The sequence below is a fragment of the Biomphalaria glabrata genome, chromosome 9, assembly GCF_947242115.1.
Source record: "Biomphalaria glabrata chromosome 9, xgBioGlab47.1, whole genome shotgun sequence".
NCBI classification, from domain to species: domain Eukaryota; kingdom Metazoa; phylum Mollusca; class Gastropoda; family Planorbidae; genus Biomphalaria; species Biomphalaria glabrata.
This window is the reverse complement of record NC_074719.1, coordinates 43921780-43948794: the sequence shown is the minus strand read 5'-3', so window position 1 is coordinate 43948794 and position 27015 is coordinate 43921780. Positions and strand designations below refer to the sequence as shown.

The 27015-nt window shown below is 36.2% G+C and overlaps 3 protein-coding genes and 1 pseudogene across 4 annotated transcripts in view; 2 read left to right on the top strand and 2 right to left on the bottom strand.

The window, feature by feature from the left end:
- Nucleotides 1–1273: 1273 nt before the first annotated feature.
- Nucleotides 1274–11812, bottom strand: LOC106072030 (neurogenic locus protein delta-like; annotated as a pseudogene).
- Nucleotides 7486–8073, top strand: LOC129928406 (uncharacterized). The gene has a single exon (XM_056042651.1). It carries the CDS (start codon nt 7486–7488, stop codon nt 8071–8073), a length of 588 nt encoding a protein of 195 aa, XP_055898626.1.
- A 20-nt stretch (nt 11813–11832) lies between the features above and the next one.
- Nucleotides 11833–18083, bottom strand: LOC129928328 (uncharacterized). Its single transcript, XM_056042284.1, has 2 exons — nt 17995–18083; nt 11833–16716 (listed from the first exon to the last, which is right to left on the bottom strand). The coding sequence occupies exons 1-2, from the start codon at nt 18005–18007 to the stop codon at nt 16160–16162; spliced, it is 570 nt and encodes a 189-aa protein (XP_055898259.1). The 5' UTR covers nt 18008–18083; the 3' UTR covers nt 11833–16159.
- Nucleotides 18084–23900: 5817 nt separating this feature from the next.
- The window catches only part of LOC106072029 (phospholipid-transporting ATPase ABCA3-like), a 69582-nt gene continuing 66467 nt past the window's right edge, over nt 23901–27015 (top strand). For both annotated transcript variants that reach the window (XM_056042252.1, XM_056042251.1), the window contains exons 1-2: nt 23901–24177; nt 25158–25298. In XM_056042252.1, coding sequence (XP_055898227.1) covers nt 25214–25298 — 85 coding nt within the window. In that variant the 5' untranslated portion in view covers nt 23901–24177; nt 25158–25213. The remainder of the gene's footprint in view (nt 24178–25157; nt 25299–27015) is intronic.

The window sequence follows — 27015 nt, the reverse complement described above, 5'->3', positions numbered from 1 at the left end:
AAAAAGCCAAATGATTCTAATATTGTAAAATAAAGACCACTTTATTACAAGGTATACATAAATATAAAAATGAGTCAATAAAATCAATGTATAAGAGGCACAGCTTATTTTAAAGTTAATCAACTTTTTGGAAACTGAAACTGCTGCTTAAATAAATGTTTTTTGGTGGTACTGATATTACTTTTAGTAGTAAAAGATTGTGTAGAATCAAAAAAACTTCATTTAGACATTTGATTTTAAAAGGAAGACAATTCAATTAGAAGTTATACTACTACTATAGAATTAAAAAAAAATATAATGACAATAAATCTACTGGAGAAAGATACAATGGGATAAAACTAAATATCAGTTGTTATTCTTAAAATTTAAAAAAAATGTATATTCAATGTATATTTAACACATTTGCATATTCTGTTCCAAAAATATAAACTTGAACAGAATATTTCAGTGTAAAAGATAGTTTTGCTAGAGTTGTATACCCTAAACCTCTTACAACAGATATTTGTTCTGTCAAAACCATATTTTAAAAGCTAATCAGCATGCTGATCTATGGGTTCACATGGTATAACACTCTGCCAAGTCACTGTTCAATAAACAATGTAGTGTACACCCAGGACTATACTTAAATACTTGATGTAAACTTAATAACATTGACACTACTAACAAGGTTCAATGTATAAAGTTTCTCCACTGAAGTCTGTAAATGACTATAAAAACTATTATGTAAGTAAATGAATGCCTCTTAATATGATATTCATATTCTACAAATATACACACATAACAAAATTAGTATAAATTATCCAAAAGTTTTAAAAATTATTCAGTGCAGAAACTACATTAAATTTAAGATGTTTTTAATATGTAGCTGTAAAAACCTTAATTCTATAATACAAACAAATATGCCATTGTACAATATTTCATTTACAAAACATAATTGAATAAAATCTAGTAATTCAGCAGTGTTCAAAAGTAACATATTCATATAGAACTCTTCAAAGAAAACTACAGTTGATACTGCAGATATTAAAAAGTATTAGTAACAAGTTAAATACATGCCAGTGGTTTCAAATAAAAAATATATCCAGTTATCATTTGTTCCTAGGTCTAAATACCTATACTGGTAAACTTTGTTCAAAAAAGATTCTACATAAAGAATATGTAATCTCAAAAATTTAATTTAATCTTTTATATTTTTTTAGCATTTTATATTTTTGATGGACTCCTGTGACTGATTAACTTTACTTATGTTATTCAACCACAGAATTCCATCAAAAGCTCTTAATTTCTTTAAGACATTATCTTGTTGAAAAGTTCAGTTAGCTGTGTCAACTCTCTTTAATGCCTATGGTCATTAACAAATATACCTCAAAGAAATCTTTGTTTATTTTCTAACTTAAAGTCAACAGTCAAAGTAAATGAATAGTAAATTTAAATTAAAAAACAAAACATTGTAAGTTTTTTCTCTAAGTGTTTAAAATTTCAGAATCAAAGACAAAATTTATTAACATGTTCGTCCTACATTTGTAAAACAAAAAATATGGTTAATGTCTTTAAACTCATACAAAAACACAAGGGAAATGTAACACTGTCACAGCATAAAAAAACAACAACTCCAATTAACCTTTGACCTTATCTTTCTTGGACACTCTTAGTATAAAGAAAACTAAACCATTCATGAACAGTATTGTCTTGAGCATCACAATGTAAGTGTTATGTGGTGACTACTAAAAGTTGTGTACACTTAATCTTTTATCACTAAATGGATGGAAATCTTTCTGCTAGACAAGTCAGCAATGGATTTCAGATATCCCTCACAGCATCTGTGGTTGAATAATACACAGAAAAAAAAAGCTGCTTATAATAATATCTGTTGAGCTTGACCATCACTTAGGGTGATAGGCACTATATTAAAAAAAAAAAGATTAAACTAAACAGTATAGACAGGCAATTTGTCATTAAAAAAAGACACTTTCTAACTTTAGAATCTACAAACATTTTAGACAGTAGAAAAGTAAACTATACAGTTGCCTACTTTTCTTGTTTTAATTCTGGCATCTTTGATTTTCATTGCATTCTATTTATCTTATAATCATGAATATCTTTAATTATCTTAGTCATAGAGGCTTGTACAGGACATGCAATACTTAGATAATTGTCAGTAACATAATATTAGGCTACGGTATATAAATATCCAGTCTATGTGGGCCTTGGTATAGCAGGCATATCCAAACACAAGTGAGTAGCCTTCTTCTGTAAGGTACTTGTGTAGTTAAGGTAGATCTCATATTTGTAAACAGGCCAATATTTTAGGCTCCTTAGCTGACAAATCTTTTGGACATTCTAGAAGAAAATAAATGCAATCAGGGTTTAATATAAATATCATCATCCCTTGAAATTCTTTTTGCAGAAGCTAAGAAAGATACATCTCAAATAAGATAAGATGATCTCATAAAAAGATAATATAGATCACAAACTATATCACATAGATCATAAACAAGATAAAATAGATCTCAAACAAGATAGGATAGATCTCAAACAAGATAGGATAGATCTCAAACAAGATAGGATAGATCTCAAACAAGATAGGATAGATCTCAAACAAGATAAAATAAATCACAAATTAGATCAGAAAGATCTTCACAAGATAAAAAAGATCTCAAAAATATAAGATAGATCACAAGTTAAATCAGATAGATTTTAAATAAGAAAAAAAAAAGATCAGATAGATCTCAAACAATATAGATCTCAAGCAAGATAAGTTAATAATGAAACGTGACATCAAACATAAAAGCAGCTTCTTGAGAAGGTGAAGAAACTGTAGTACATAGATAAGCCACAAGGAGGACTCGAACTTCGGACCTCAGAACCATCCCCAACGCATAGCAGTGACCAGATGCAACTTCTCTTCTTCTTCGTTCTCATTTTATAGATGAGGTTGCATGTCAATGTGTTATGCGCCAGGAGGCCCATTGACTCTGACTTCAGCCTGCTTTTCTTTTTGGGCATGCACCCAAAGCCTTTGATCGTCAAAGTTCATCTGCAGGTGTTTATTTTTGGAGTTTTCTCTCCTAGATGAACTACTATACCTATCAAACAAGCTTCATCTACCTGGATTAGAGTTAAAGCGCCCTATTCTCCCTTTTCGCAATCATTTCCCTAGATTTCTGAGATGTTTTTAGTAAATATTCTAACCACTGGAATATTCCACCTCATCCTCAATGACTGCAAACCAGTTGGTCCGCAGCTGTTTATTTGGTATTCACAGCTAACCCTTATATCTAAGGGTCCTTTCCATATCCGCCACCTGGGGACGCGCTTAGTAGAAGGTGGTAGCTCCCCCAAGCAGATGCAAGTCAAACTCTTTCTTGACTAACCCCGCAGGGTGTCAAGGAGTGGCGGAAGGCAAGCTTAGAAACCAGAACTGTTGAGATGACAGCCCAGAGTGTATAGCACAAGCAGCAATTCCTGACACAGTTTTTTTTTAAATAAAGAAAAACATTCAGCATGCGTAACTAATGTCAATAATGATTTTCAAGGTATTTCAAATGTTTACAAGGTCAAAATTCTGGATCACACAAGAAGAAATTATTAAATAGACAAAAATTGTAATAATGACAAATGTCTTTTCTTCTGACGTTTAAGGATGAGTGGAGAATTTCAGGTGACTAGAGACAAACCCATCTGGACAGAATTATACAGATATTTAGAACACTAACTTCAAATCACATAATTTGTGTATCAGGATAATGACAAAAGTGAACAAGAAAATCATTTTACACGGATACAGAATGGCATTTGACAATAGTATTAGTATTTATATAACAGTCAAATCCCAAGTGAAAAATTGGCATGTTTTGAAATTAAAGACACATAATAGTCAACTTTAGTATTTATATTCATAATTATCATGAAATCAGACTGGTCATGGCAACATTTTTATATGATTGCAAATCTGAGATGATGACTGCAGAACTAGAGAGGAGGATCCTAGCAATGGAATGAGATGCTACTGAAAGATCCTAGGAATTACATACAATGATCTCATCACAAGCAAAGTGATTAGAAACAGAATTAATACAGCAATTGAATAAAAAAAACTCAAAATTAAACTCTATGGCAATATCACATTGTCCTCAGGGCACACAAAGACCTTCCTTCAAGGAACAGTTCCAGGAAAAAGAGGCAGTCAGAGAAAGGGATGGGAAGACAACATAAAAGAATGGACAGGCCTTTTATTGAAAGAAATTTTATCCAAGACAAAAGACAGAGAGGAATGGAGAAAGACATTCAACAGATCTTGTGAGGTGCCCCAACAAACTAAGGGAAAGGAGAAGGTGAATGTTACAGACCATATCAAGGTGAGAAATCATCAATCAAAACAGAAATTTGAACAAAAGCAAAATAATAGCAAGCAGTTTGATACAAATATAAACCAATCTAACTAAACAACTAAACCCATGTTTTTAATTCTGACTTGCCACTTATTTAAAACCTCCTTCCTTCTTTTGGGCACTCTTTCTTAGACTGTTTTAAATCTTTTAATTTTTCTCTGCATGTTCATCTGCAGATGAAATAAACTAAGAGCATTCATCAGCCCCCCCCCCCTCTAGTGCCATCTTTTTGCATTATCTCATCTTCTTATCTTATAAAATACAGATGATAATATGTCCTACGCATGTCCCTAGGTCAATGAAGTCATGCATGTTAATTAATGACTTAAATTCTGCCACTGGTTTTACTGGCTGACTCAGGCAACCCATGCCATGCTCTAATAGCACTAGGGAAGAAGGAGTATAAATTTGTCTTACCATATAGAACAAGGAATGTGCGTTTATCTTTGTGTCTTTCTGAGTATTTTATTAGGTTTTGTATTTGAAGATAATGGTTCAGTGTTGTATGTATTATTGCTCCTTTAGTTTTTTTTAAACTCTTTTATCCTTAAGTGTTTCTAAATTCAACAATTTTACTAAAGGTGTTACTATAATCAAATGTGAATATCTGTTTGTTATGAATCTTACTGCTAGAAGACCGTAGATCTTTGTGACTGTACAGGGCACTCCCATTAACATTGGACATTGATACAGTTATACTCAAAAATTAAATACTCCATAAAACTGTAGTTTCTCAATACAGACAAAAAAAAAAGATATTATTGATAGCGTTGTATGTATATCCTGAATCTCTTACTTACAACAGATATTCATTCTGTCTAAACCAGCTAATCGAAATGCTGATCTATTGGTTCACATGGTATAAAACACTGCCCAGTGACTATAAAATGAACAATGTAGTAACACCCAGGACTATACTTGAATACTTGATGTAAACATAAGCCCTACCTAAGGTAACTTTGTCCCATAAGCCTAGAGGTTGATTACAAACTATTTATTAGATAAATGTATACAGCCTAAGACTTTCTATTTTCACACCTGTCATCATAGTAACCCGTGGCAGCACACTCACATTTGAATGTTCGAACATGATTGGAGGTAGTGGTGAACAAGTGCCGTTATTTCTGCATGGTTTACGATATTCACAAATGTTGCCATGACCTGTAGAACAATGGTAGAAATTTATTACAATTATATTTAATCTGTAGTAAGAGAAAATGAATAATTTAGTTTTATTTTGGCGGTGCTGTGGCTGAGAGGTACAACACTTGGCTTCCAAACTGAGGGTCTTAGATTTAATCTTGGTGAAGACTGGGATTTTTTTTTACAATTTCAGGATTCTTAGAATGCTCCTGAGTCCACCCACCTAATGGGTACCTCTAATTTGTTAGGGAAAGTAAAGGTGGTTGGTCATTGTGCTGGCCACATGACACCCTTGTTAACCATTATCCATAGAAACAGATGACCTTTACATCATCTGAACTATAGATCGCAAGGTCTGAAAGGGGAACTTTACTTTACTAGTAATATTTAGTGCATTGAAATAGTTTTATTACTAGGATACTGATAAAGAAGATAAAACATTCGAAATGTTAAAGATAGAAACATTCTTTTTAGAATACTGCTGCAACATTAGGTAAACATGCCCTACACCTGGAATCTTTATTAGATGCTTTCAATAACTGTTTTCGTGACTTCGTTTTATTTTCATTTGCTGCTGAACATGTGCAGCTAGAGATGATAGAATTACAGTTTGATTTATTGTTGAAAGCAAAATATATAAAAGTGGCTGTACCAAAATTTTTAAAGTTATTTACCTGAACAGTAGGTTGAATTGCAGAAATGTGCAGCCAGAATTCTTACTATGTTTGCAAGCATTTATATCTCTGTGAGCAGTTCTTTTCCATAATGAAGCTACAAAAACACCTCACAGTTTGAGATTATCTGATCCAAATTTGTCATCAGTGATGAAAGTGTCAGTGGCAAACAAACATGTATCTTAGAAAAGATATCAAACATCAGGACAACGAAAAACATGAGTAATCATAGTAATTTTTAATTAACAAATTGGCAATAAAAATTTAGCTGAGTGACAGGTTATCCATTCTATTGTATTGTTTCTAATTTACATAAAACTAGTAGGCTATGTTTTCCAACAGATTTTTGGCTGCGGCCCTTCAGGTCATAGTAAGTTTTTTATGCGGCTCATACATTTGAATGAGTTTGACATGCCTGGCGTATATGATGATTTTTCAAATGGCAACATTCAAACAGAAATACCATGACTGGTAAGAAATCTAAAGCTGTAAAGAAGAAAATAAAAATTGACAGTGCATTATTCATATGATACTAAGACCTTAAAGAATTTCTCTAAATCATTTAACTAAGCCTTCAACCATTTCATACCATCTGCATTTATCTGCATACATTTGGCGTCATGTGGAAAATGGTTTTAAATTAAAATTTAGAACTTTTTGAGACAAAGAAATAGATGACACTAATACAATGAGCAATTTTATTAAAAATGAAATCGTTAAGTCATTAAAATTGATGTAGTTAATGTTAAGTTTTCAAATTTGAATACCAGAAAAAAAAAAACAATGTGATTTATTTATGGTTGCATTGTTGCAAAATTGAACTTAAAGATTAATGGTACTGTCTGTTTGGGACTCCTCAACTCAAAAAAAACAACAACAACAAAACATTAGGAAATATCTAAATTTAGAAAGCCTGAAATGAGTTGTCTGAGCTAGCCAGGAAAACCACTATCTTGGCAGAATTTAAGACATTGGTTAACATGTATGACTAGATGCATGACGAGTAGGACCTAATCATCTCCTTTTTTGAAGTAACGTCTGTATTATGTAAGTGTCGTGAAGTTGTTTATTTCGACTGTCACCCCTAGCATTTGTTTACATTTGTGGATTCATGTTAGATTGTATACTGACGATATTCCGTGTTGTGATCTTTACTATGTGTGTAGTTATTTTCGTCCTTCAGTGTAATAAAGCTTTAGATGTAACATGGTTTTTGTTATGTTAAAGTACGACAATTTATTAGACTAAATCTATGAGGTGTGGTATTGACTCTAAACATGGATAGATTGCTTCGACCGGAAAGGTTTGATGTTGAACCTACCGCACCACAAGCATCAGAAAAGTGGCTACACTGGTATGAAACCTTTAAAAACCTTTTATCTGTTGTTACCATAGAAAACATTGATAACAAGAAGCTATTAATAAACTACATTTCGCCATCGGTGTACCAGATGATAAGTGACAAAGAAACACATGAAGATACAATTCAGTCACTAAATAACATCTACATTCAGCCTAAGAATGAAGTATTCGCAAGGCACAAGTTAGCCACATGTAGACAGGAACAGGGTTTAAGTTTTGACGCCTTTCTTCAGAAACTCCGCAGTCTATTAAAGGACTCCAACTTCAAAGCCGTGACAGCTGAGCAGCATCGTGACGAATCCATACATGATGCATTTATCACAGGAATTACCTCCAACAGTATTAGAAAACGCCTTCTAGAGAAAACAGATTTAAAGTTGAAGGATGCATTTGAGGAAGCCAGAGTACTTGAACATGCCTTTCAACATTCGTTGTTGTACGAGTCACAGCCAGAAACGGACTTGTGGGGCTACTACAAATACTATAAGAGAATACTCTGCTGATTCTGTCTCCCCAGTTGCATGATCTACGAGCCCCATTTACTTCGACTCAAGCAAAACAATAGGTAAACGCCATATCTAGCAAGTGTTACTACTGCGGCAGAGGAAGACATCCTCATAATGAGTGCCCCGCACGTGAAGCCACATGTAAGTCTGTGTGGCAAGAAGGGACATTTTCAGAGATCTTGCAAATCAAGAAAATCTACAGCATTTGCCCTCGCTACGTTATACTCTTTAGGACTAGGCAAATCAACCTCCTTGATTCTTCTCAATGGGGTGCCACTTAAAGCCCTGAAAGACACTGGAAGCTGTGAGAGTTACGTATCAACTCGAGTTGTCAGGAGTCACAAGTGGCCGATAAAAACGTCCGTGGACAGAATATTTATGGCTTCTACTCACTTGTCTCGAGTTACTGAAGGCCATATCTTTGTTACCATTCAACTCAAAGATGAAACATATGAAAATATTAAACTGTCACTTTTAGATGGATTATGTTCAGATGTAATTCTAGGCTTGGATTTCATAAGCCTACACGAGAATCTACAGATTCCCTTTAGTGGAAAGAGACTACCTCTGTTTGTAGGTGTTGATTATCATGAACAAATAATAACAAACTATAGGTATAAGCTATATAGACCCCAAATCAGCTGTTTAATCTTACGCCATCTTGGTTGACAACAAAAAGTTACAAGGGATGTTACTCCCAAACACCGATTGATGCAACCTATATAAAACACACATCAACATCCTTCCCTTTCTATAGCTAACAAAACACATATCAGAAATATTTGCAATTAAAATAACAAACATTAATAACTCATCTTATTTTATAAATATTATAACAACTAAAAATACAAATAAATTTCAATTGAGAGTGACACATATAGAATAAATATTTCAACATGCAAATTAATATTGTTATAAAAATTCTTAGTACATATCATAATCCCTATGCCACACAGGTCTATTTGTTTCTCGAGTGCTATTTCTTGCTGGCATATTTCTATCACAATTATTGTCTGGTACATGAGAAACTACTTCAGACTTTGCTGCATGTTGAGAACAGTTATCAGAATAATCTGCCCTTTCATTATCATCATCATCATCCAAGACATTCCCATCATAGACATCAGTGTCTTTCAAAATAGTTTTCCTTGGCCTAATATGAAATCTGTTGCGTATGTAGAATCCTCCATTATCTCCCTTGATCTTATAAGATCTTGGAGATGGTTGTTCCCTGATTATTCCAGGATACCATCCTGTTTGACATGGGTATTGGTAATAAATAGTTTGCCCTAGATGGAGTTTTGGTAAATCCCGAGCTTGCTTATTATATTGTCTTTTTACTTGTCGTTTGTAATTCTCTTTCTTCTCAGCTACAACATGTTCACTTAAACACTTTGAAGTGCTGGGAATCTATGTCCGAGGACTTCTTTTTAGGCACAATTCAGCTGGGCTAAATCCAGTACATTGGTGTATTTCTGAGTTCCAGTAAAGCTTCATATGGATCATCACCATTATCTTTAGTTTTCAGCATTAAATTCATTATCTTTACAGCAGCTTCAGCCTTCCCATTTGTTCTCGGATAACCAGGATCTGATCTGATGTGATTGATGTTCCATCGCCTTGTGAATCTCAAAAACTCATTTGAACTAAACTGTGGACCGCCATCTGTTACTAACATTTTTGGAGCACCAAAACGAACAAATTGTCCTTTCAATTTTCTAATCACATCTTGTGATGTTGTTGTTGAAAGGTAATCATACTCAATAAAATTAACTTCTTCTGAAATATTTCTCCACTTACACTTAGTCCAAATGGAAGTCTTGACCATCTGTACTGCCCATATGGTGTGATCATGGTTGTTAGTAGACTAGACTTTTCATCTAGATGTACATGCCAGTAAGCCTCCTTTATGTCTAATTTAGAAAATATTTTAGCATTTAGGAACTGTGGCATTACAGCTTCCAAAGTTGGTAACTTAAAATGTTCTCTTTTTAAAGCAGTGTTTAGATGTCTTGGGTCAATGCAGATTCTTAAATCCCCATTTGGCTTTTGAAACACAGCCATCTGGTGGACCCAATCTGTTGGTTCATTTACAGGAATTAATATTTTCCTTTTGACTAATGTCTCTATTTCTGCTTCCACTTTTTGTTGAAATGCAAACGGTATATTACGACAAGGTGATACCACCGGAGCTATGTTCTCGTTGACAATTAATGATGTTTCACCTAAATCTCCCAGATGACAATCCATTGTGTTTACTTGTGATATGAATCTATCTTCATTTAAACTTTGGCATGTTTTACAGCCTAATAAGCATTGATAGTGGTTCTCTACCACTGTGAATGTTACCAAATAATTCGTTTTGCTTTTAGGATTCGTTATTATTAAGTTAGCAGTGCCCTCAGTTTTTAATTTGGAATTATTCCACATTGTTAATGCTTGAACAGTCTTCTTAATTTGTGTCTTTTTAACATATTTCTTACATATAATGTTAACATCTGCTCCTGTGTCCAGTTGAAATCTTATTTGTTGACCATTTATCATGAATAGTGCTGTCATTCTGTCCCTATTTATGTTTAACACATTTATTGAGTTTAATTGTTCCTCTTGGTCAAATTCATCCATAGTATTATGCATATGTATTTTATTCTTAGTCTTACACTTAACTGCAAAATGATTTTTGCCTTTGCATTTGTTGCACATTTTTCCCCAAGCTGGGCATGCTGTTCTGTTCACTGCATGTCTGCCTCCACAAAACCAGCAATCTATTAGGTTGTTTCTGTTGTCATTTTTCTTTTGTTCTATCTTATCTATCTTCACAACAGCTTCCTTATTTATCTCTGCCAATCCTTTTGCAGTTTGCTCATATGTTTGGCATATCTCTATGCACTTCTTCAAGGTAAGATCATCGTGATTCAATAATCTCTCTTGCAATCATTTTTCCACAGAGAATATAATCTTGTCTCTAATCATTCTATCCTTTTCTTTAAAATGACATTTTTCAACCTTTTCTACGTTACAAAATCTGAATGTTTCCAGAACTTCATTTTTTCTGGGGTTGCAATAGTCATGTAATTTCTTTAGTAAAATTTGCAGGACATTCACGTCTTCATTCTCATCATACTGTAATTGCTCACATCTCTCTTGGGCCTGAGGTCCCTCACAATGTAGTATTATTGCTTTTTGTCTGATTTTCGATTTTTCTTCTGCTCCTATTGCCAATAGAAACAGTTCGACTTGTCTTCTCCACTGTCGAAAATTTTCACTCACATTACCTGGTGATTACCATCTATTACATTTAACTCTGTTGGTGGTTTAAGTTGACCTTCTGCTATCTTCAATGCAATAGATATCTACAATCTAAACTATAGTAGAGTTAAGTTAACTAAATCTAGAATACCGTAACTGAATATATAACTTATAATATAAGACAATAAATTTTATTGAATAAATAAGAACCCCGAGCCACTCTTACTAGTCTTACTCAAAGTTACTCTAGTCTAGATCTACAGTAGATTCTACACTTTAGATCTATTCTTTTTTTTTTACTTGATTTGACTAGATTTATACCACTGCTATAAATCTAACTATAAATCTTGTTACCCCTGCCACCATGTTGTTTATCATGAACAAATAATAACAAACTATAGGTATAAACTATATAGTTTATATAGACACCAAATCAGCTGTTTAATCTTACGCCATCTTGGTTGACAACAAACAGTTACAAGGGATGTTACTCCCAAACACCGAGTGATGCAGCCTTACCTATATAACACACACATCAACAGTAGGTACTCCTAGACCAGCTTAAGTTGAGGCACCTAGCCTTTTTGGTAACTTCAAACTGCACTCCAATGGAAACTAAGTCGCGCAGACACTCATTACATGATACTAAGTTTATTAATGCTGAGATTCAGAGAATATTAAAAGAAGAAGTATTAGAACCTTCAAAACCCCCCTGGCGAGGCACAAAAGACGAATGATTATTGACTATAGTCAGACGATCAACTGGCTTACGCTGTTAGACGCCTATCCCATGCCAAGAATGGATGAATTATTAGAAAAGATAGCAAAATTTTCTGTCTTCAGCACTCTGGACCTCAGTTACCAGTTTCGAAGAATTCCATTTGGAGTTACAAATGGAGTGGCTTGTTTCCGACGAACTATAGATAAAATAATCGAAGACGAGCAACTAGAAAATACATTCACTTATGTGGACAATGTGACCATCTGTGGACATGATGCCGAGTCTCATGATAGAAACCTGCAGTAGTATTACTTTCAACGAAGCTAAAAGGGAGTTCGGAACACATTGTCAGACTGCTGGGATACGAAATATCTAAAGGTCAGCTCAAGCCTGACGCAGAAAGATTCAGAGGCTCGCGGGAATTAAATGCTCCGTCGAACCTGTGAGAATAGAATTGAATAGTTGGCCTGCTGGCCAATTATTCTCAATGGATTCCTAATTTCTCAGACGAAAGCAGCTTGTTAACTAGAAATAAACGATTTCCTGTCCCTGAGGAGGTCAAACAAGCATTCCAGGACCTGAAGGACGAGCTCGAGAAATCCGCTGATTACACCATAGATTACAATCGCCCGCTAACAGTGGAGACAGATGCTTCTGACATAGCTATATCAGCTACACTTAACCAAGACGGACGGCCTGTGGCCTTCTTTTCCCGGACACTATCGCAAAGCGAAAGGACACACTCATCGTTGGAAAGAGAAGCGTATGCAATAGTACAATCTTTGAGAACGTGGAAACACTTTCTTATCGGAAGACCCTTTACCCTAGTCACAGACCAGCGATCCGCGTCCTTTATGTATTGTAGACAAAATAAAGGCAAGATCAAGAATGAGAAGATCCAAAGGTGGAGGTTAGAGTTATCCTGCTTTCACTGGTTTCTGTATTATATATAATTACGATAAGATTAAGGATGAGTGCAGAGTTTCACATGACTACACAAACCTTATGAACTTTAGATAAATTGAGTTTTCATTGAATTTTAAAATGTAATAGACACTCATTTTTAAGTTTGTTCAACCATCAAATAACGTAGGTAATTATAAACTATATGTATAACAGTTCAAACTATCAAATAACGTAGGTAATTATAAACTATATGTATAACAGTTCAACCATCAAATAACGTAGGTAATTATAAACTATATGTATAACAGTTCAACCATCAAATAACGTAGGTAATTATAAACTATATGTATAACAGTTCAACCATCAAATAACGTAGGTAATTATAAACTATATGTATAACAGTTCAACCATCAAATAACGTAGGTAATTATAAACTATATGTATAACAGTTCAACCATCAAATAACGTAGGTAATTATAAACTATATGTATAACAGTTCAACCATCAAATAACGTAGGTAATTATAAACTATATGTATAACAGTTCAACCATCAAATAACGTAGGTAATTATAAACTATATGTATAACAGTTCAACCATCAAATAACGTAGGTAATTATAAACTATATGTATAACAGTTCAACAAACAAGCGAAACGAAAACAACACAGGATTTTAAAAGGGGGTGCGGGGGGTGACCACCTTCCAAGTGACGCCACTACAATTATTTCTTTTACCTGACAACACAATAATTAATAAAGGCTAAAAAAAAAACAAAAAAACAAAAATTAGTTAATTAACTATTGGTAATTATTTTGTTTCCTGTCTCGAACAAGAGAAAGAAACTGTACTTGACTGAAGAGGTGGTATAAGCTGAATTAGTCCCCCTTATAGGTCGCCGCAATAAATGGAAAGAAACAATATATGTCGAAGAGTCGGAGAAATAACGTGTACAAACTTTTTACTAAACAGACAGACAAAATGAGTTGATATAAGCTTTGTAACAAACACAATTACATCATCAATTTCACTTAGCAATAAGATAAGATAAGATAAGATAACTTTATTGATCCAAACAAATGGAAATTCATTTCGACTACAATTGACAACCTCAGAGTAACTACTGTACAATAACAATATAGATGCACGATATACATGCACATACGAACAACATTCACACACGAAAAAAAAAACACATACACTCATAACCAGGTCTTATAAATAGACTTCTATGTACTTCTTGATGATGACAGAATGTTAATTTTTTAATGTTGGTCATCCAAGGTCTATTATTACTGAATGTTTTTAATTTTCTTCTTTGGTACAATCATGTTTTCACAGAACTGGATGTGTACGAATTAACAGTTGTGGTAAGTTCATCTGTCTGTGAAGTTGTTTACAAACATGTCCCATTCTGCTCCAGACAACTTTGTGGCTGTAAGACAGCATCATCAGACCGTGACTGGATGGACTGTACTTCGGGTTTTGTTGTTTTTAAAACCAGTTTGTACGTGGATGTAAGATGGATCATTGTGTGGTCCGAATCTACGAGGGGAAATGACGATCGAGATGTGTAGGCCATTTTTATGTTGCTATAACACATGTCCAATGACTGAATTTGAAATTTTATTTTTTTATAGCTCTGAATAGCTCATTAATCTAGCTCATTAATCTAGAACAATTTTATTATTTTGACTTAGATCTAGTGGGAGGCAATGATAGGTCTATATTAAGCATTCATATGTAAAAAAAAATTTTTTTTTCCATTGTAATTAACACTTGACCAGCACTGAAAAATAGTTTTTGTAAGTATAACTTTGAAAATATCCTTTTTCCTTTAATCATTTAATAAATTACAAAATTAACAAGCCTATATAGTTCGTCTATTGTATTTCGATGATGACCTCTGTTGTCATCCAGGAGGTTGAAGGGCATTGCAATGTCGTTTTGTTTCTCCTCATGTGGCTGGTGAGACCTATGTGAGCCTGTTTTCCCAAATACAGGAATAAATGTATCGATGTTTGGCTGGAAATTGTAAGGAAACAATTGATTACTAAACATGGCATCAAAAAGAACTCAGACAAGGACTATATCCACTGAACTCCTTACTGGCGTCATCGGCTAGCCAAGACAATTTGTAAAAATATTTCTAATCGAACATCTTTATTGTGTCTAGATCAATTTGTACATAAAAGTACAGGACTGATCCAAACTAATTGATACAATTACACTTAATATAAGCTTTGTTTTTTAAAAAGTATTTTGTTATTGTTTCTCTTGTTTCTTATTGCATTCTCTCTCACTTCTCTCTCTTCTTTTTATCTCTTTCTCTTCTCTCTCTCCTCTCTTTTTTCTCTCTATACTATCTCTCTATCTTTATTCTTTCTCTATTCTCTCTACTTCTCCTCTCACACTTTTTTTCTCTTCTAGGCTACAAAAAAGGGAAGTAAATTATTTCAGTAAACAACATAAGTTTGTTTGGGTATTTTCCCCTGTGCTATTTTTAGAATTACCTTTACTATTTTCTATTGTCACCATGATAGCCTATGTATCAGACACAGCAACTCTTTAAATTTAATTAAGACTGACTATATCTATTCGTCAACCAAAGTTGCGTTTGCACTATTGACTTCAAACTGGGCAGGGCTTTTTCAGCCGGAGCTAGTGTCATTGGCCTTGCTTTTTCCTCTGGCGCTTTTCTTCTGCCAGCGCTGTCCTCCTGTCCTCAAGAATTTGTGCGCCAGTTTTCAAAGCGCGACGCCATGATGCTCTATCATGTGCTTCTGCTTATAATATTGAACCAAATGCAATAATAGTTCTTTAATTTTTATTTTTCTTTGCGATTTAGGTGCTTCCGACTTTAATATACAAATCCTACTGCGCTGTAGTTAGGTCCCAAAGGTACGGCCCCACTGTGGACATGATGGTAAACCCACCAATAGCTGATATACCCAACACAGTAAACAGCGGCTCCACTGCTGCCAGGACAAGTAGCTGTCGTGTAGCTCAACTTGTGCAAATAATCTTTCTCATCCACATGGCGTTTGTCAATCCATCGACCGAGACTGATCTGCTTAGAGCACCCATGAGGAGGGGAAACGATAAAGGTCAGCCTATGACCTTCTCTAGTTCCGCTAAATTTGTCAAAGACCTTCTTCTGAAGATCCTTGAATCTTGTCATCATGGTCTCCAGTTTCCGGGCAATGGCTTCATTGCAGGTGACGCATTTCAAAACAGCTTTCAACGCTGATGCTCCAAACTCGGACATTGTCCAGAACAAACAAGGGGCTACTCTTTTTATCGTAAAACAATCTTATGTTCGAAGTTTCAGCCTCTACATCGTCATAGACAACATGAGTGGCTGTCTGTATTCCGATGACCCACCAGACATCACTTAATTTCTCTGATTGTTTGCACTTATCACATCTACAGGCGGTGTGTTCGTACTTCAGCACTTGACGGATTTTTCCACTTCCTGTTCTCAAGTGCCCACCATTTTTGTTGCTGCAAGGGTATGGTAAGGTGGAATCTGGCCAGAACTTTGGTCTACCTGGGCTGGTCATCCTGACACTTACTCTCACGGTCAGATCAGCGACACACTTGATAAGCTCGCACAAGTCCAAGTCGCGTTGACTCTCAGGAAGATAGTCTAGGGTGAATGTATCGACAGGAATGAAGCTTCGGTGACCAGGATTTTTCGTGCAATCAGCTAAATGTCTATGTAGATCTGCTTCTCCGCCTTCTGAGACCTGGGCTTCATGAGCACCTAAAACAAATATTCAAAAGTAATGTAAGAAGTGTAGACAAAGATAACATAAAATTGTTACTTCTAGATTTTGTTACAACCTACAAAGTTCTCGTTAACACTTTCTCTCCGTAATAATTTACCACATTCTAGTGGAATCAACGCTGATATCGTCGGTTAGGAGAGAAAGAGTTAAAGAAATAAACAGACAACAAAAAGAATACTTGAATAGTCCCTCCCCCTCAAAGATGGCTGCCTTGTCGTGTGGTATGCGCGCTGGACTGTCATTCGGTCGTCTCGATGGTCTCGGTCTCAAACCTTGCCCGCTGCCATCCCCTGTCACCCTGCGGGAGGTTCGCACTAGGAAGTAGATTATCTCCAACTCTGAAGGAACACCCGAAACAAGTCAAACATTTTACGAGCAATAAAGCCTAGGACGTCTCCACTCGTGTCCAATGTATCAGAAGGTGGTCGGTATTTGTCTCATTCTGGGACTAGACGCCATTAGTTAGGCCTACTCTTGTTTGTTTTTCATTAAATCACGCATAACAAAATAAATTAAGTTTATGTTGAAAAAATATTCAAAGTTGTCTTGATAATTAAAAAGAAGTTTCGCTTTCAGACCTTGCTGTCTATTCGACAGATGATGTTAAGGTCATCTGTTTCTTTGGCCAGCGGTTAATGAGCAGGATGTCATGTGGTACCCATTGGAATTTTGAATGGACGTTAGGGCGCTCGAAAATTCCCGAAACTCACAATCCCCAGTCTTCACCGAGATTTAAACCCCAGGGCCCAGGCTCGAAAACCAGCCCTATACTACTCGGCCACCGGGAACCCATAAAAAAGTTTACTATCAATAAAAAAAAATAATTTTACTTCAGATTGAAATAATAGTTAATTAAAATTTCATATTTTGTTTGTCATTGAAAAATAAGGAGAAAAAAAAAGAATCCAGTATTAAAATCGAACCCACTGCATTCGCTTTATAATCAAAAATTAACTATCCAGCCACCGCCGCTGTGTGCGAAAGTTTAGCTTGAAATAAATGAATTTACTTGAGTTTTAAACTTGTTTTGTATACAACTACCACCCACCTTCCATCCATTATTAAGGTAGTAGTGTCAACTGAATAAAATAAAACAAAAAAAAAAAAAAAGAAAATTTATATCTGATTAGGACTATGATATATTCATTAAGCATAAATAAATTAGAATCTTTGTGGTACCCCAAATGTCCGACAGACAAAGGGATAGGTAAAGGTAAAAGTAAATTTGAAAAATAACATACTTAGTTACTTACCATAGTTGTCCATTATAATTATACAATATGAAAGGTCCAGAACTTTAGAGAAGCTAGTGAGTGATATGAATCTTTTTTATGATACTGTTATACACATTATAAACATTTTCAATATATATATATATATCAAGAGTACAGAGATCGAAACAAGGAAGCTATTTTAAAACTGAAATTTGTTTCTAAATATATCTCAAACTTGATATATATTTTAATAAAGCACATTGTGACTTGAAAAAAAAATGTTATTGATTGATGCAAAACATTAGAGGTTCACAAACTGTAGCCCGCGCTCTCCGGAAGAGGCGCGAGGTCCTATATTAAGTGGGGATGGGTTGGAATGTGCTCAAAGTCCTAACAAAAATAAGGGGTGTGTACATTTTTGTGGAGGGGTCTTAGCAGGTCTTTTTCATTTTCAAGGGGCAACAAATAAAAAGAGTTGTCTTATCATTGTAATTCTCATTTCACTTTTGAATATTAACCTGTTATAATAACACTAGTCGACCCGCGGCGTAGCATACGCCGTTATTTTGCAGGGCCGGCCTTAGGCCCCTATGTGACCTCAGTGTGCCTCGCACTTTCAAAGGACTCGCGCTAATTCTAGGTGTAAATTATTAAATTAAACCATTTTATAACTTATAACAAAATATACGACAAAGTCATGGAAATCATTAAAATCTTTTGAAAACTCAAAAAAAAAAAAAAAAAAAAAACATTGCAGAAATAAGAGAGTGATCTTTCCTTTACTTCTTCTTCTCGTCCAAACTGTTGAGGGAAGAAGAGAATTATATATATAGACTGTTAACGACATTTAACAGATTAAAATATTTTATATTTGTGTTTATCTAAAAGGGACTTTTAAAACATAAACAGTTTTCGCGAGAGACGTCTGCAACACTATCGACTGAAAACGTTTTTTAAAAGATTTTTTTAAAACGTCTCCGCTAACGGAATTCTTCTCCACTTTATTATGTGGAGGCGCGGTGGCTGAGCGGTAATGGGAGTTCTGGGTTCGAATCTTGGTGATGACTGTGATTTTTATTTTTGGCAACTTTTGTGTAACAAGAAATAACAAGATCCGGAGGAAAAAATGTCGAACAAGAAGGCGATCGTACGATAATCACGCCTGCTACTGACGTCTGTGCGATACTAGCGTCACGCCTGCTACTGACGTCTGTGGGATACTAGCGTCACGCCTGCTACTGACGTCTGTGCGATACTAGCGTCACGCCTGCTTCTGACGTCTGTGCGCTACTAGCATCACGCCTGCTACTGACGTCTGGGCGCTACTAGCATCACGCCTGCTACCGACGTCTGTGCGCAACTAGCATCTCGCCTGCTACTGACGTCTGTGCGATACTAGCATCTCGCCTGCTACTGACGTCTGTGCGATACTAGCATCACGCCTGCTACTGACGTCTGGGCGCTACTAGCATCACGCCTGCTACCGACGTCTGTGCGCAACTAGCATCTCGCCTGCTACTGACGTCTGTGCGATACTAGCATCTCGCCTGCTACTGACGTCTGTGCGATACTAGCATCACGCCTACTTCTGAAGTCTGTGCGATACTAGCGTCACGCCTGCCACTGACGTCTGTGCGCTACAAGCGTCACGCCTGCTACTGACCTCTGTGCTCTACTAGCGTCACGCCTGCTACTGACGTCTGTGCGCTACAAGCGTCACGCCTGCTACTGACCTCTGTGCGCTACTAGCGTCACGCCTGCTACTGACGTCTGGGCGCTACTAGCATCACGCCTGCTACTGACGTCTGTGTGCTACTAGCATCACGCCTGCTACTGACGTCTGGGCGCTACTAGCGTCACGCCTGCTACTGACGTCTGTGCGCTACAAGCGTCACGCCTGCTACTGACCTCTGTGCGCTACTAGCGTCACGCCTGCTACTGACGTCTGTGCGCTACTAGCATCACGCCTGCTACTGACGTTTGGGCGCTACTAGCATCTCGCCTGCTACTGACGTCTGGGCGCTACTAGCATCTCGCCTGCTACTGACGTCTGTGCGCTACTAGCATCACGCCTGCTTCTGACGTCTGTGCGCTACTAGTCTCACGCCTGCCACTGACGTCTGTGCGCTACTAGCATCACGCCTGCTACTGACGTTTGGGCGCTACTAGCATCTCGCCTGCTACTGACGTCTGGGCGCTACTAGCATCTCGCCTGCTACTGACGTCTGTGCGCTACTAGCATCACGCCTGCTTCTGACGTCTGTGCGCTACTAGTCTCACGCCTGCCACTGACGTCTGTGCGCTACTAGCATCACGCCTGCTACTGACGTCTGGGCGCTACTAGCGTCACGCCTGCTACTGACGTCTGTGCGCTACAAGCGTCACGCCTGCTACTGACGTCTGTGCGCTACAAGCGTCACGCCTGCTACTGACCTCTGTGCGCTACTAGCGTCACGCCTGCTACTGACGTCTGTGCGCTACTAGCATCACGCCTGCTACTGACGTCTGGGCGCTACTAGCATCTCGCCTGCTACTGACGTCTGGGCGCTACTAGCATCTCGCCTGCTACTGACGTCTGTGCGCTACTAGTCTCACGCCTGCCACTGACGTCTGTGTGCTACTAGCATCACGCCTGCTACTGACGTCTGGGCGCTACTAGCATCTCGCCTGCTACTGACGTCTGTGCGCTACTAGCATCTCGCCTGCTACTGACGTCTGTGCGCTACTAGCATCACGCCTGCTATTGACGTCTGTGCGCTACTAGCATTACGCCTGCTACTGAGGTCTGTGTACTACTAGCGCTGTAGGTATTTTTATGGAGTGTGTGTGTGTGTTTTTTTCTATGATGACAGGTTAAGTTTATGATGTCGAATTCGACATTTTTGAGAGATATAGTGCGGAATTCTTCCCCCTAGATAGCTTTTCTTTTTTGTGCTTGTTTATTTTAGTTACAATAACTTTTGGAAAATCGTGAAAAACGAGAAAGAAGCCACGTTGACCAGATTGGGCAGAACAGGAATAAATGTATCGATGTTTGGCTGGAAATTGTAAGGAAACAATTGATTACTAAACATGGTGTCAAAAAGAACTCAGACAAGGACTCTAACCACTGAACCCCTTACTGGCGTCATCGGCTAGCCAAGACAATTTGTACAAAAATTTCTAATTGCACATCTTTATTGTGTCTAGATCAATTGTACATAAAAGTACAGGACTGATCCAAACTAATTGATTCAATTACACTTAATATAAGCTTTGTTTTTTAAAAAGTATTTTGTTTTTGTTTCTCTTGTGTCTTATTACATTCTCTCTCACTTCTCTTTCTTCTTTTTATCTCTTTCTCTTCTCTCTCCTCTCTCTCTCCTCTCTCTTCTCTCTCTCTATATATCTTCTCTCTCTTCTATATCTCTAGAATCTCTTCTCTATCTTTATTCTTTCTCTCTATTCTCTCTGTATATTCTCTCTACTTCTCTTCTCACACTTTTTTCGCTCGTTAGTTCTTTTTTCTCTTCTAGGCTACAAAAAAGGGAAGTAAATTATTTCAGTAAACAACATAAGTTTGTTTGGGTATTTTCCCCTGTGCTATTTTTAGAATCACCTTTACTATTTTTTTATTGTCGTCATGTTACGCCTACGTATCAGACACAGCAACTCTTTAAATTTCATTAAGACTGACAATATCTATTCGTCAGCCCAAGTTCCGTTTGCACTTTGGGCAAAAGTTGTTTTTGTTGTAGGACTAAGATAAAAATAATTAAAATCTTCAATTTCCCTTTTGGTGTGTCATTCTTTGTAAATATTCCACTCTCTTTTCCAATATATATTAAAGCGTTGGTTGGCCAGGTTGGGCATTTAATTTTTTCACTCAATCAGAATTAAGAACCAACTAGCTGCTTTTACTTCTCCGGTGATTGTCATGTAACCGTTACATTTGGTTAAATAAACTAAAAATCCTCTAAAAGTCCTGTGAAAATCTCTTTTTTTTTAAATCGAGATTTGACCTCGGGACACCTCCGCTCTGAAATCAAGCACCTAACCCCTCGAACACCCCTCCGCCAAAGAGCAATTAACACAGTATCAAATCAACTCGTAAACATCTTACGGCAACAACTTCTTGCCTGAATATTTATGAAAATAAAGAATCGCTGTGAAGTAACCCTCCATGAGTCATAAGTTTAATGTATCTATAAACATTGAACGCAAATGAGTCGAGTTTGCCGTTTCTGTAGCAATAGTGGTTTTACAGGGTGGGGTCGCTAGCCCCACGCCAAACCCTCCTCCTTTTTCACCCGGGCTTGGGAAATCCTATGCCGAACTGGGAGTCGAACACTTAGTGAGGTTGTGACAGAGCGTCGCATGAGATTTGCGGGACATGTTCTACGATAAAATGAACTACGCATACCAAGAGTTGTGAAGACATTGAGGACAATACGAGGAAAGCGCAAACAGGGGGGTCCTCGTATTAATTGGCGACACACCTTCATGCAGGACCTCAGAACAGTGGACACCAGGTGGGAGGAGGCTTGCCAGTGACAGATCTTTGTGGAGACAGCTTGCCGCCCAATGCTCCGAACGGCGCGGGAGGACTTTAGTTTCAGTAAGTGAGAACGCAAATGAAGCCATAGGAATTTGTTTTTCTTTTAATTGAAGATTTTTAACTTTGGACGCAAATCCATAAAAGCAACCGTTATGGTATATCCGGTGTATAGAATACGGAAATATTGATAAGCGAATTATAAAAAAACAACAAAAAACAACTAAAATACTTTTAATCTTTGTAGATTTCATTTCTAAGCTCCTATTCGTCTAGCACAAAGTTCAGTTAAACAAGCCTTATAATTAGCTCACTACGTATGTCTGTCAGTCTGTCAGTCCGTCCGTTGTCTGTCTGAGAGGATTCTTTTACACTTTTTGTTTTCTGAAATTTCCCGATTCTTGGATCAAGTTGAAACTTTGCACGATGATCTATTGTCAGAAACAACATATGAATTAATTAAAAAAATCAGCAAGTATTTATTTAATTTATGGGGGGGGGGGATCATACTCAGAAATACACAAAGATAACGGCATGTTTCTTATTCCATATGTTAGGACAAATTCTCTAAAGAGATCCTTCTTTACAATTGCTATTAGAGCATTATCTTATCTTATATAATACAGACGTTACTTCAAAAAAGAAGATTAGGTCCTACGCGTCATGCATTCAGTCATGCATATTAAACAATGGCTTAAATTCTGCCAAGTCACTGGTTTTCCTGGCTAGCTCAGGCAACCCATTCCATGCTCTAATAGCACTAGGGAAGAAGGAGTGTTTGTACAAATTTGTCCTAGCATATGGGACGAGGAATGTGACTTTATCTTTGCGTCTTACTACAAACATATATCACAAACAATTCATTTCTTCTGCAAAAAGCTAACTCATCATAATTTATTTTCCCCATCATAGATTAAAATCTCTATATTATTGGGGATTTTCGAGATAAACCAATCGATGTCAAGGCCGCTTAATTGAACTGTTTGACAGCTAAATAAAAAAAAAGGGAAGAGTTTAGAAAAGTTGATTCTTAATCGCCAACAAAAGTCAGACATAGAAAGCGATGGGAAGACACCATACAGGAATGGAGAGGCCTGACATTGAGGGAGATTATGTCCAAGGCATAAGACAGACAGGAATGGAGAAGTACGGTCAACAGATCTTGTGTGGTGCCCTAACAGACTAAGTGATAGGTGAAGGTTGGAAGAGGGCACTAAATTAGTATAAAACTGAAATAAAAAAACCACTTATCAACACTTTAGTCTGTACTCCGGATACACCCAAAAACTAGCTATTTATAGTTTTTTCGTCAAGTTTGAAAATCTCCAAGAGAATATAAATCTACATGTTTGCACACTTAAATATTCTATTCTAAATTTTGAAAATGGGAAATTCCCGGTCAGCGATAGAATGAAGGTTACATTATCAACTTTGATAACACAATTTAAACATTGTGTTCATAATTTAGATAACTATTTACAACTCTAGGTCTAAAACTATTTACAACTCTAGATTTAGACCTATTCTAGATTCTAGAAATAGATTAGATCTAACTCTAGTTGTTTTACTAGAAAACAAATGGATGTCTTTTGGAAGTTGATTTTGGATTTCTTGTACTGAACATTAACATACGACTAAAAATCAATCTGATAATTTGATTTTGATTAATCTTATTAAAACAAAGACAGGTAGATCTAGATATTTTATATTAGTAGAGCCTAGATTCTAGAAATAATTATTTATAAGTTTAAAGCTAAACATACCGTCATACCTGGAATCTATACAATCTTAAAATATAGAATTCTATAGATCTAGATAGACAAAGATCTAGGATCTGCATAACTTAAAATACAAAAAACTCAACCTAATGAAATGCTCAAAAAAGACAAAAAGATCTGTCGATGGCAATGTCTGAAACATTCTTCCATCGTTGATTTGATTCCATTAAATTAAATTCATTCTTTGGTTTTATAAACTTTATAAACTTTTTTATAAACTTGTGTTATATAAAAAAGAGCAGGCATTCTCCTATAATTCTATACTAAAAGTAACGTTTTCTGAATACAAGCTAAACAGTTATTGAAGTTTAATCATGACAGGGTAGAATGTAGAGATGAAAAAATGAACAAATCTGGCAGAATGTGAAAAAATAATCCCGGGGATAAAGAGTTAACACCTTTCCCGGAATAATCAACTAGCCTATAACCATATACTGTAAGGGGCTACTTATGGTGAGCTTTCATCTCTTGAACAAAGAATATATTAACTCTTTCTCTCCGTAATTATTTACCACATTCTGGTGGAATCGATGCTGGTATCGTCAGTTAGGAGAGAAAGCGTTAACTAACAAAATAAGGACTCTTAATTTTCAAACGCCCTCTACAATAAACGTTCGTGTCAATATGGTAGAGTCATAATAAAGTAATTCAAACTAATTAAGGCATTGAAATTACCTTTAGTCTACAATCTTTTTTTCAGTTAAATTAACAGTCATACGGTCGTCAAAGTTTAGATTTTATGAGGGCTGGTACGAATGCATACCAATCATTTTGGCACGCAACTAGCGTGCCGGAATATATGGTAATGTCAGGGCCGATTTTTTTTGACACCCACTCTGCCCCTTGTGCTTGTATGTTTATATCATTATATGATGTTTTTTTTCTCTCAGCTGTATTATATCAGACTAGTGTTGATGTCGAGTAGACAGAGGTCTTTCTATCCACAATGCTTATAGTTCATTTAAAAGCCATTCTATGGAAGAACTCCATAGTGTTACGGCGCAACGTTCTAAGCACTCTCCTGCAGATAGGTAAGCTATGACTGCATTATAGGTAAGCTATGACTGCATTATAGGTAAGCTATGACTGCATTATAGGTAAGCTATGACTGCATTATAGGTAAGCTATGACTGCATTATAGGTAAGTTATGACCACATTATAGGTAAGCTATGACTGCATTATAGGTAAGCTATGACTGCATTATAGGTAAGCTATGACTGCATTATAGGTAAGCTATGACTGCATTATAGGTAAGTTATGACCGCATTATAGGTAAGCTATGACTGCATTATAGGTAAGCTATGACTGCATTATAAGTAAGCTATGACTACATTATAGGTAAGCTATGACTGCATTATAGGTAAGTTATGACCGCATTATAGGTAAGCTATGACTGCATTATAGGTAAGCTATGACTGCATTATAAGTAAGCTATGACTGCATTATAGGTAAGCTATGACTGCATTATAGGTAAGCTATGACTGCATTATAGGTAAGCTATGACTGCATTATAGGTAAGCTATGACTGCATTATAGGTAATGCTATGACTGCATTATAGGTAAGCTATAACTTCATTATAGGTAATGCTATGACTGCATTATTGGTAAGCTATGACTGCATTATAGGTAATGCTATGACTGCAATATAGGTAAACTATGACTGCATTATAGGTAAGCTATGACTGCATTATAGGTAATGCTATGACTGCATTATAGGTAAGCTATAACTTCAATATAGGTAATGCTATGACTGCATTATTGGTAAGCTATGACTGCATTATAGGTAAGCTATGACTGCATTATAAGTAAGCTATGACTACATTATAGGTAAGCTATGACTGCATTATAGGTAAGTTATGACCGCATTATAGGTAAGCTATGACTGCATTATAGGTAAGCTATGACTGCATTATAAGTAAGCTATGACTGCATTATAGGTAAGCTATGACTGCATTATAGGTAAGCTATGACTGCATTATAGGTAAGCTATGACTGCATTATAGGTAAGCTATGACTGCATTATAGGTAATGCTATGACTGCATTATAGGTAAGCTATAACTTCATTATAGGTAATGCTATGACTGCATTATTGGTAAGCTATGACTGCATTATAGGTAATGCTATGACTGCAATATAGGTAAACTATGACTGCATTATAGGTAAGCTATGACTGCATTATAGGTAATGCTATGACTGCATTATAGGTAAGCTATAACTTCAATATAGGTAATGCTATGACTGCATTATTGGTAAGCTATGACTGCATTATAGGTAATGCTATGACTGCATTATAGGTAAACTATGACTGCATTATAGGTAAGCTATGACTGCATTATAGGCAATGCTATGACTGCATTATAGGTAAGCTATGACTGCATTATAGGTAAGCTATGACTGCATTATATGTAAGCTATGACTGCATTATAGGTAATGCTATGACTGCATTATAGGTAAGCTATGACTGCATTATAGTTAAGCTATGGCTGCATTATAGGTAATGCTATGGCTGCATTATAGCTAATGCTATGACTGCATTATAGGTAAGCTATGACTGCATTATAAGTAAGCTATGACTGCATTATAGGTAAGCTATGACTGCATTATAGGTAAGCTATGACTGCATTATAGGCAATGCTATGACTGCATTATAGGTAAGCTATGACTGCATTATAGGTAAGCTATGACTGCATTATATGTAAGCTATGACTGCATTATAGGTAATGCTATGACTGCATTATAGGTAAGC